Source organism: Nelumbo nucifera, chromosome 4 (genome assembly GCF_055504915.1).
Source record: "Nelumbo nucifera cultivar China Antique chromosome 4, China Antique-T2T, whole genome shotgun sequence".
Classification (NCBI taxonomy): Eukaryota; Viridiplantae; Streptophyta; class Magnoliopsida; order Proteales; family Nelumbonaceae; genus Nelumbo; species Nelumbo nucifera.
This window is the reverse complement of record NC_142652.1, coordinates 41,905,333-41,916,951: the sequence shown is the minus strand read 5'-3', so window position 1 is coordinate 41,916,951 and position 11,619 is coordinate 41,905,333. Positions and strand designations below refer to the sequence as shown.

The window sequence follows — 11,619 nt, the reverse complement described above, 5'->3', positions numbered from 1 at the left end:
GGTTCAAAATTTCAATACAATATGCCCCATATTGAGAACCACCTCTGTTTAATGCAAACTTAAAAAAAAAATTATAAAAGCGTGCCATTTTAAGTACCAATATGCCCTTGCCGAAACACAAGGGTGTATCGATACTTTGAACCTCGGGTAGAAGAAACAAGGTACGACATAATACTTCTGCAATCATCAATTATTGTGCTGATACACCTTGGTGGGTCGATAGAACCCACCAACAGAAGTTTTGCAGAGAGCCACCTTCTATGATAATATGTTGGGGAAGGGGGGATAATTCAACAGCAAACTGAAGGCCATAGAGTAACGCCGAGGATTCTGCCTCCATCAGAATGCGGAATTGCAATAGGGAAACTGAGAAAATATAGTTACCATGGTGACACCTAATGGAGATCGACTTTGGTCAGGGCAAACCTAAGGTTCAAAGTATCGACATAGGCTAATACGTCCTACCTTATCGGTAGTTCGGTATTTTGTTTTAGGTGTTATTTATTTTTTTTTATAACCAGTTTAGAGGAATTGGTTTAAGGCCCGGCTACTCTCTAAATTAGTGTCTGAACCGATACAACCCTCGAAAAGACATAAGGGTAAGCCATCAGACAGCCTATTGCAACATTGCATTGAGAATATTCCCCATATAAAATAAAGTATAGAAGTACGAAGATATTCACAATTCAAGGCTGTAAAGCATATAAATCCGTCAGACATTGATTTTAATAGTGTTGACTTGGGGACGTTCTAGGATGAAGGGAGATTCATGGCTTGGATTGGACATTCTTGTGGCTATCTGAGGCTTTGAGCGCTACTTAAAATAGAGGAGACGTAAGCATGTGCACGAGCTATGAGTGTGAATCAAAGTTATGTTATTGGAATACCTTGTTACGTCTGCACAGGAACCACAGTATGACCGATCCTGTAAGAGCAAATGGGCTTCTACAATCGTCTATCTACATCCCACCACTCCTCCAACCAACCAGTTGCCATTAATGTTTCTGATGCTAGCCTGATCCATTTGTAATTAAATTCAAAATTGATCCGAACCAAACTGGTTTGCAACACAGACTTTGGTGGGGAGAGTGTTGAACTGCTCTCCAAATAAATACCTTGGCTCGTGGAGAGATCAAGCAAAGGGGGCTCTCCTTCCACGTTAGGTTTCAAGAAATTAAATCACAAGCTGAATAACTCGGATACCGGGTTTTTAGGAGTTTTCAAGTCCAAAGGCTGTGTATCTGCCATGATGAAGTAAGATGCCAGACCAACTTGTCTTGATACTTTGTATATGGTTAAAATAAATATACGCACATATAAATAATACGCATAGCATAAATTTGTTTGTGTTTGTCCACGAATTTTTAATTGGGTAAATTACTAAATTGTGTAAAAACATATTATATATGCACATATAATAAAGTAAATAATGTACACATGAGAGGTCGGATGAGCTCAAATTAGGTTGGACCGATCACAGTCTGGACTTGGGTACGCCTCTACCCAAGACCAACCGCAGCCCATGCTTTAAATTGGGTTGGGTCCCAAGTTGCAGGCTTATTTATGCCTTAGTATAAAGCCCTAAGTGTATTTTAACAGTCCCGTCATGCAATCATTTTTCTATGTACACAGGTACAGAAAATCTTCAGAGAAGCCTATGCAATTTTTAGAATTTTCCTCGAGTGAAAAGGGGCGAAATCATTTCATGTGTGAATTACATCTTTAGTCCAAGTTGACATATTGATCAAAAGTTCAAAACAAAATAAATCATCTTGTAGGCTTGTAGCAATATTGCATATTTTGCCTTCGATTAATCCATTTTGGCTTGAGAGTTGAGAGTTGGTCATTCCATCTCATTTTAATATTGTCCCTTCTATCTATAAATACTGTTTTAGTACTTGACGTGAAGGGCCACCCAAACAGCCCATTCAAACTTCATCATGCCAAAGGCAAATGGTTCCTACTAAGAAACAACCATGTGTTAACCAACATCCGTTTAAACTTGCTTATTATCGAATACCCAAAATCTTTCATCCAAGAATTTAGCTCCAGTGCTCCTGAAAAATGAGAAAAATATCAAATGTTAGCATTGCCACCTGATCTTCTCATTGCAAGCTACTCATTATCAAGCAATAACCATATGCTGCATTACCAAGCAGAAGCCTCAATTGAACATAACTTGTGGTTGTTTTTAACCTATAGATCATGTACTTGGCTGTAAGATCTGGAAATACGACAGATGTAACATGTATCTAGTCAGAATTTATCATCACTCAAAACTTTGCAGGAATCCTGCCAAATTTGATTCAGCACACAAATATCTCTAAGGCCGTTGATCCCGGAAAATAAGTCAATTTGTGAACAACATTTTACAAGGTGCGATCATATAAAATTACATATATTACTTATATTCAAAAAAGTAATTCAAATAAATAATTATTTTTCGAAGTCAACATGCAAATATAATAGTAAGCATGATGCTGTTGGAAGTTACCAGATTCATGGTTCAACTTTGCAGAAAGACCATATACAGCATATTTAGCATAAGTCAACAGCCGGACCTGTTGTGAAGCACCCAACTTGCTAATTATAGACCTCAGTAGTCCACTGGAAAAGAAACAAAAAGTTTAAGGCAAAAACTTTTCTGTAGGATACTAATAATATGCCATTCTTGAATGCATTGCCCAAAAGACAGGTTAGGACCAGACCACACTGCAAAACATAATTGGGCATGGGTACACCTTGCCTGTAGAGCAATGTATACAATTGTTTAATAAACTTCGGGGCCATTTGTAACTACTGAAGTTGCTAAACTGCACAATTTATTTAATGAATAAAAGAATTAAATAATAAAGTAGTCGAGCATATAGCAATTTACCAAACTTCACTGTCAAGGAGCCCACAACCTCCTAAAAATTTGATTCACAAAAAGACAAAGCAATAAGTTTTCAGTTCAGCCACTTTGGCTGTTATCAAATGGCCCCTCGTAGTTTATTGGCATTGCTTATTTCCCGAGTTTGGCATCCTTATGCTCTATAAAAAAAATTTCTGTATTCTTTTTTTCTCCTTACTCTGTTCGTAATATTGCTAGGAAGTCAGGTGGCAAAGACTCCATGAATGAAGAAAAATCCTCCATCTTTAGAGACTTCAATTCCTGCCTTAGGTTTCTTTTCTCTTCAAGCGACATTCCTCTCCCAAGGGCTGATTTACTGTACCATCAGAAAAGTCACTACCTGAATTAAATGTTCACTACAGATAATCCTCTATTGTAACACTAGTGTGAGCATTGATTGTCTCCTTTAAAACACTAAAGAGTAATTAAAAAAATGGGGGAAGGGCTTAAAAAAAAAGGATTATGAGGTGTTTGACTGTTTATATAAGTTTTATCTTTTTGTGACTTAAGGTCCAGTGACACTTGGATTGAGCTTTCATTATATTTGTTTGAACAATTCTTTTTAAGTGTTTTTAATTTTGATAGAGTGGTCCATTGTTCCTTGTATGGAGTAGAACTGCAATGCACCAATAACAATAATAAATAAACCCCATATTGAATCTTGCTAGCGCTGGAATTTGTCTAGTACTGAAAAGACAGTTGCTGATTTGTATGGTTTTTTCATATAATCATATTACAAATCAAAATCAATTTTAATGGTATGCTACTATGCAATCAAAACCAGTTAGTATTTTACCCTCCTACCAGCAATTTGTCTAAAATTCAGAAATTACTACAATAACGAAAACAATACAGGGTCATAAAAATGCATGAAGATTGTAAAATTATCATATCTTCCATGAAGACATGAAAATCGTCTGTATAGTTTTCCTTATTTTATCACCTACTGGGGCAACTGCTAAATTGTTTAAGAGTCCAACTATGATGCCAGAAAAGTATGATATCAAAAAAAAGAACTGAGACCAATCAACTGGTATCACAAAAGTGGTAACCAGTTGGCTGGTATATATCAAAATTCATTGAGGATTCTAATTTGTAAAAATTTCTTCTGGTATCACACCCTTCCAGCATCTTAGGAATCGCCTTGTTATTAATGTGTTCATTTCTAATTTTAACCCATTGTTGACCTAGATGGTCAAACTGGTCTATCCAGAGAACAACTCTCAAATCCAGTTCTGTTTGCCATCTAAACTGTTATAATACAAAAAAGTGTTGAATATGCAACAACCTAGCAACCCTTTGAACCATTCAACAAGGACAGCAGATCACAGGTTAATCAATGAACATATTTGGAAAAAAAATCTAAAAACCTAACTCCTTTTCTGCAATTTGAACCATGTTTTGTGCTTCTCAAAAGTTCAGCCAACAGTAGTGGCAGTAACCTCCTCTTTAATGAGTAAGTTTTCAAGGGTTTACAATCAAAGATTGAGGAGCTTTTCAGGGTTTTAGTTGCCAATAAGGATTGTCAGTTCAGTCACTCTGAACTCTCAAATTTATAAAACCATTCCAAAAGAGTTTCTGGATCAGGCATTCTGTTGACTTGACTTTGAAGCCATGACACTTGATTCCAAAGCTGTTGATTTTGACAATGAAGAGAAACCTGAAGAAATATTTTTCCTCTCTAAATTTCTTTGCTACGTTTTTCCTTTTGGTTTAATTTTGTGTTTGGAGACTTGATATTGGTTTGCATTCCTTTTCTTCTTTCATAGTTATGAGGTTTTTGTTCTTGTAAAGTATAGAAAGGGTAATATGTAATTTTGATACTTGATAGTCTCTATAAAAAATTATTTGCTTTAGTTGACAATAACCACAGATAATCCAACTTCTATCCATAAGAAAACAGCAAGAAAAAACAGAGAAACAAGAGAGAAGAAGAGAGAAGAAGAAAGAATGAGAAAAGGGGTGCACAAATCTAATCTGTTCTGCTGCCCCAAAAGTTGCTATTTATATTAAACAAAAAAAAAGGTTACAGTGATAGGAATACCCCTGCCGCCAATAACATCAGAAAAATAAAGAGATAACAGCAAAATAACATAAAAAAATAATAAACCAGTGGGACCACATGTCATCTCGAGAAAGAGTGAGAGAGCAATGGGAAAGACAGAAGTCCAGATCGGCTAGGGTTGATCAATCTGATCAAACCAACCCAGAAAAGATATATTTATATTACTCTTATGTAAATGGACAAGATTGTCCTTACAAAGAGAATAAAAAAGGAGCTGTACACTAAAGTACACACCTATTATAGTACAAGAAAGAAAAAATAAAGTACAATACAGTAGAATTACGAAACTACCCTTCGGTAGTTCTTCTACACTCCCCCTCAAACTGATGCTGGGGTAGAAGCATCAGTTTGTCAACAAGGAAATTATGTCGAGCTTTGGTCATGGCTTTGGTGAAGAGATCCGCAAGCTGTAGACCCGATGAAACATGTGGGAGAGAGATGTGACCCGCATGGAGAAGGTCAAGAATGAAGTGACGATCCACCTCAATATGTTTTGTCCGCTCATGAAATATAGGATTGGTTGCAATCTTGATTGCACTCATGTTGTCCACAAACAGAGGAATAGCAGATGAGTGATCAATATTCATGTCATGAAGGAGTGCCTTAAGCCAGATTATTTCACTGCATACTGAAGTCATGAATTTGTACTCGGCTTCAGTAGATGACTTGAAAACCGTTTGTTGTTTCTTGCATTTTCAAGAAATCCGAGAATCACCAAGGAATATACTCCAGCCAGTAGTAGAGCGACGAGTGTCAGGACAACCAGCCCAGTCAACATCTGCATAAACTCAGAGCTGTGTGGATGAAGAGGATGAGAAAAATAAGCCATATGATAGTGTACTCCGTACATAAAGAATAATTTGGAGAACTGCAGAATAGTGAGGCTGACGTGGAGCTGAAACAAACTGGCTCACAATCTGAACCGCATATGAGATGTCAGGTCTAGTAATGGTTAGGTAGATAAGACTACCTACAAGTTGTCTATACAGGGTAGCATCAGGAAGAAGATCACCCTCATCTTTACTCAACTTACAATTAAGCTCCAGAAGTGTATCATGTTTAGAGTCAGTCAAGCAAGCAAGAGACACCAAATTAGAAGCATATTTCTGTTGGATGACAAAGTAACCCCCCGATGACATCTTTGAATTTTGAGTCCAAGAAAGTATGTTACTAGCCCAAGATCTTTCATTTTGAAGGAGTTACTAAAAGGAAGTTTGAGATTGGTAATACTATCCACATCATCTCCAGTAATAAGGATGTCATCAACATAGACCAAAAGAAGAGTCAATCCCTAAGCCCGCTTGAGAGTGAAGAGAGAGTAGTCTGAAGCACTATGCTGAAAACCAGCTTCCAACACAACTGTACGGAAGCGATCAAACCAAGCTCATGGATCTTGTTTAAGGCCATATAAAGATTTCTTCAGTTTACACACCAATTGAGGATTGTCACAGTAGTCAGGAGGTGGTTTCATATAAACTATCTCCTGTAACTCTCTATGGAGGAAGGCATTCTTGACGTCCATCTGATGAACTGTCCACTGTTTGAGGGCAATAATGGCTAGTAGCAAACGAACTGTTGTCAGTTTGACCACAAGTGCAAAAGTTTCATCATAGTCAATTCCATACTCTTGCTTGTAGCCTTGAGCAACCAAACAGGCCTTATATCTGTCCAGAGTACCATCAGATTTGAGTTTTACGGTGTAAATCCACTGGCTACCAATTATGGAGGCATCTGGAGGAGGAGAGACAATATCCCATGTGTCATTTTCCAATAAAGCCTGGACCTCTAAATCCATAGCTTCTTTCCAATGCTCAACTGCTATGGCTTGGCTATAAGACTTAGGAATATCTGTGGATGACAAAACAACTAAGAAGGAGCTATGACTCGAAAAGAAGCCATAGCGATCAGGTGGGCGAGAAATACGAGATGACCGACGCAAAGGAATAGATGAAGGCGAATCCTCAGGAGGAGAATCAGCACTTATAGTAATGGTGGATGGAGAGGAATGACCAGACACTGTTGCTTGAGATGGAGGCGGCATAGGCAATGGGTGAACTTGATGCTTCCTGAAGTACGTCTGAAGAGGATGAAGAGAAGGAGAAGCACCTGTAGATCCATAGCCATGTGGAACAGAAATGGATGGTGCAGGTAATTTACAAATATGTTCAAAGAATGAGAGATTCTCAAGAAATATGACATTGCGAGAAATGCGTAACCGACGGACTTTGGGATCATAACAGAGAAACCCCTTGTGTTCTGTATTGTATTCCATGAAAGCACACATAATTGATTGAGCTGTTAGTTTTGTGTGTTCATGGGAAGGGAGATGGACAAGGCAAACACATCTGGAGACACGAAGAATGGATAGGTCTGGTGGACGATGAAATAAGGACTGATGGGGAGAAGAATTTTCAAGAATAGGTGTAGAAAGACTATTGATGAGATGAACAACAGTGCGGGTTGCCTCCACCTAGAAGGTAAGGGGAGCATGTGAGTCTTGTATCAAGGACCTCACCATACTAGCAATATGACAGTTCTTGTGCTCCGATACTCCATTCTGTTGAGGAGTACCAGGACAAGATCTCTAGGACTGAATGCCATGTTGTTTAAGATAGGTTTGAAACTCACCATCCTCACCATCATAATATTCTCCCCTTGAATCTGACCTCAAAATATTTATGGTGCTTTTAAACTGGGTCATTACCATAGCACGAAAGTCCTTAAACATGGAGAAGACTTTTGATTTCTTTCGAAGAAAGTAAACCGATGTGTAACGAGTATAGTCATCAATGAATAATATAAAGTACTTATAACCCAAGCGTGAAATAACTGGAGACGACCACACATCACTATGAATGAGATAAAAAGGTGTAGATGCATGTACAATAGAAGATGGAAAAGGTAAAACATGACTTTTACTATAGCAGCAAGTGGTGACCCCTGAAGAACAAAAATCTTACAACACTGCAAAACAAAAACTCCCGATTCACCCCTTGTTTTGCTAGGTTGTCAACTAAAGCATTTGCTGACCTCCTAGACCAATACACTTTTGCACCCATCTCCCTTGTGAGGCTCAATAATTCCCTGACCTATTGTCTAAGGGACCACATTCACAAACTATTTGATTGCAGCCAACCTACTACCAATTTTGAATCCCCCTCCACTTCCAACTGTTGAAAACCCAATTGCTTGGCCCATCTGAGCCCCTGGAGGAGTGCCAAAACTTCAACTCTAAGCGAGTCCCCCACACCTATTGGACCAGAATACAAAGCTAGGATTTTTCCTTCCGCATCTCTAAACACACCCCCTATTCCAGAAGGTTCGAGGTTCCCAATAGAGCTGCCGTCAAAGTTCAGTTTGACATGACACTGCAAAGGAGGGGACCAAACTTCTTGTAAGGTAGGTGATGAAGTAGAAGATCTTGCTAAAGTACTCCATCCTCTAATCAAATCATCGGTAGAGACTTCCTTGAACAAGTTAAGAGTTTTCAGCCAATGTATTGCCTTGATGGTGATCCCTTTAATAACTTGAGGAGCTGATTTTTCTTTCCCTTGGAAAATCCTATTGTTTCTCTCTTCCCATACTGCCCACAAGATAGCTGCCCTCGTTGTTCTCCACATCACCCTTACTTTCTTCTTTGGTTGTCAGAAAAAGATAGGATCAAATAAATCCGCTACACTTGTGGGAGGATTCCACCTACAATCAAAGAGAGAGGAGAACCAATCCCAAATTAGAGCACTAAAAGGACAAGAAATTAATAGGTGATTTACCGTCTCACCATTCCTCAAGCAAAGGCTACAGACATGAGGTGACAAGCACCAATTTGGTCTCTTTCTTTGAAGCACTTCCAAGGTATTGATTTTCTGGAGAACCACTTCCCAACAAAAAGCCCTTACTTTTGGGGGGACCGGAGTGCTCCAAACTTCTTTAACAGGAAATGAGGAAATCGGGTTAGAAGGAAGGACCATAGCATTGAAAAACGAAGAACAAGAAAAACTACCTGTAAAAGTTTCTGCCCAAACTCTACTGTCCGGAGAGGAGTGGTCTAGAAAAACTGAACTTAGAAAAGAAAAAATATCATTTGCTGAATCCACTTCTGAGTCCCTCAAACCTCTCCTTAGTCCCAAATCCCAAGAATCCCCAGAAGTACGAAAAGAAGAAATAAATTGAGATTTTTTCAAAGAAAGGGAATAAAGGTTCGGGAATCTATCCTTAAGAGGAGATTCCCCAATCCACAAGTCCTCCAAAAAAAGAATCTTATTATTACCCATGCAAGCATCGTACCTGATGAAAGGAGAGAAGAAAGGCAAGATACCAACAATATCTTTCCACGGGGAAAAATGCGAAGCCCTTGGGTCGAGTCCAGCGTCCCATCCATTTGCTACCATTCCACGAATACTTCTTATCACCTTATGCTATAGACTCTCTTGCTCCTTAGGAAGCCTCCATAACCATTTGCCTAGCAAAGCTGCATTTCTTATTCTAATATTTTCAATCCCTAAACCCCCTTTGTCTTTATTTCTAGACACCACTTCCCTCACAACCCAGAGATTTCCTCCCAAAGGTAAGCCTAAATACTTGGATGCGCAAAACATAGAGAACAGATCTTTGGATAGATCAAAAGAATCCAGATTCAATCAGCAGTGATAAAAGATGTCACACTGATCAAAAAGAGGAGAAAAGGACCAAAGAGCAGCTTGTTCTGATACCATGTCAGCTCGAGAAAGAGTGAGAGAGAAATGGGAAAGACAGAAGTCCAGATCTGTTTGGGTTGATTAATCTAATCAAACCAACCTAGAAAAAATATATTTATATTAATATTATGTAAATGGACAAGATTGTCCTTACAAAGAGGATAAAAAAGGAGTTGTACACTGTACACGCCTATTATAGTACAAGAAAGAATAAATAAAGTACATTACAGTAGAATTACAAAACTACCCTTCAGTAGTTCTTCTACACCACAAACTGATTAAGCTCTTTTATCTACACTCCCCCTCAAGTTGGGAAAGGATAATTGTCATTCCCAACTTTATCTGTTGAACTTAACTTTGGTGACTGCCTTGGTAAAGAGATCGGTAAGCCTCATATCAGGGGCTACATAAGGAAGACATCTTGAGACGCAACTCTCTCTCCAATGAAATGCCAATCCACTTCAATATGTTTTGTTCTGTTGGAATGTTAACTTTATTTATTATGTTTGTATTCTGCTGAGTTAGGGTCCGTTTGGACAAATTAAAGCAGTTTTTTCTTTTGTTTCTTATGTTGTAACTTAAGTAGGGGCATAAGGGTCCTTTCCCTTCTAATTATGGTCACCCTATATATATTAGTATAAGCTGGTGCCGCCAGCACTGTAGCAGACTCCAAATCTCTCTTCTCTTCTCCCCTCTCTTCTCTCTTCTCTCCTCTTTTCCTCTTCTCTTCTCCTCTGTTCGGCTGTTAATATGGTATCAGAGCCAGGTTCTACTAGGCCTGAGAGCAGATCGAACCAGCTTCAACCTGCTGTCTTCTTCAACTGAGATAAAAAAAGTGCAAACCTACGACTGATACAGATTTTTTTAGTGTTTTTTTCCTTTTCTTTGGTCGTGTACCAAGAAGAAACTATATGACTCCAGACTGCTGAATGTTTTCTGAGAAGCTGTGAGGTTCGAACCTCTTTTTTTTATGGATCGTGTGATCCCATGTCTGAGAATTCAGATCTGTAGGTCGTGGATGACATGATCTTTTAACCCTTGTGGTGTAACCATACTGATTTATGACCCCTCCTAGCAGTCGATGTGTTTGGGGTGTCTGGAGGTTGGTGGAGTGTGACTGCTAGGTCAGATCAGCTCTGACATCACCCTAAAATCTTGCCTTTTTTGGACAATCTAGGCTGGTTTGTAGTCAGATTGTGTCCAGATTGCAGTGTGTGCATGTGGGCTTTATCCTTGGTGTTTCTAGGGCTGTTTGTTTGGTGATAGGAGGGATCATAAGGTGTGTGTAAGGTCTGAAAGGTGTTTGAATCATGTCCTCTGAGAATTCTGCAACTTCAGGAATTTCTAGAGGTCAAAATGGAATGATTGGGGGGATGGATATGAGTTTCCCCATGGCTGTAATCCCCTTTGATGGACTGAACTATCTTGAATGGTCTAGGGGAATTAAACTTTATATTACTGCTAGAGGAAAAATTGGGTATATTAATGGTAAAATCAAGGAAGCAAAGATTGGTAGTGCTGAACATGACAGATGGGACTAAGAAAATAGCATAGTAATGTCATGGCTCTTGGTTTCCATGCTGCCACAAGTAAGGAAGACCTTTATGTGGGCTGAAACAGCTCGTGAAATATGTGAACAAGCAAAATCTACCTATTCAAAACAGAGACACTATGCAAAGATATATCAATTAGAAGCAAAATCCTCCACTTGCAAGCAAGGGGAGAGGAGTCTCTTGGTGTACTATTCAGACTTGACATCAATTTGGAAGGAACCAGATCATTATCAAAATGTGAATTGGAAATGCGATGAGGATGCAAAGGCCTACAAATCACTTGTTTCCCAGCAACGGGTACTTGCCTTTCTTCTGGGGCTGAATCCTACATACGTATCCATGAGGGTACAAATTTAGGAAGTAAGAACCTACCTTCAGTCCAAGAAGTTTATGCCCTAGTTCAGTCTGAAGAGA

At 38.8% G+C, this 11,619-nt stretch overlaps 1 protein-coding gene across 2 annotated transcripts in view; it reads right to left on the bottom strand.

Moving 5' to 3' along the window:
- Nucleotides 1-1,644: 1,644 nt before the first annotated feature.
- The window catches only part of LOC104611037 (Protein kinase superfamily protein), an 81,819-nt gene continuing 71,844 nt past the window's right edge, over nt 1,645-11,619 (bottom strand). The window contains exons 13-16 of one of the 2 annotated variants that reach the window (XM_010277951.3): nt 3,072-3,209; nt 2,495-2,607; nt 2,153-2,224; nt 1,645-2,057 (exon numbers count right to left, since the gene is read on the bottom strand). In XM_010277951.3, coding sequence (XP_010276253.1) covers nt 1,939-2,057; nt 2,153-2,224; nt 2,495-2,607; nt 3,072-3,209 — 442 coding nt within the window. In that variant the 3' untranslated portion in view covers nt 1,645-1,938. The remainder of the gene's footprint in view (nt 2,058-2,152; nt 2,225-2,494; nt 2,608-3,071; nt 3,210-11,619) is intronic. The other variant, XM_010277952.3, reaches the window with a different exon arrangement.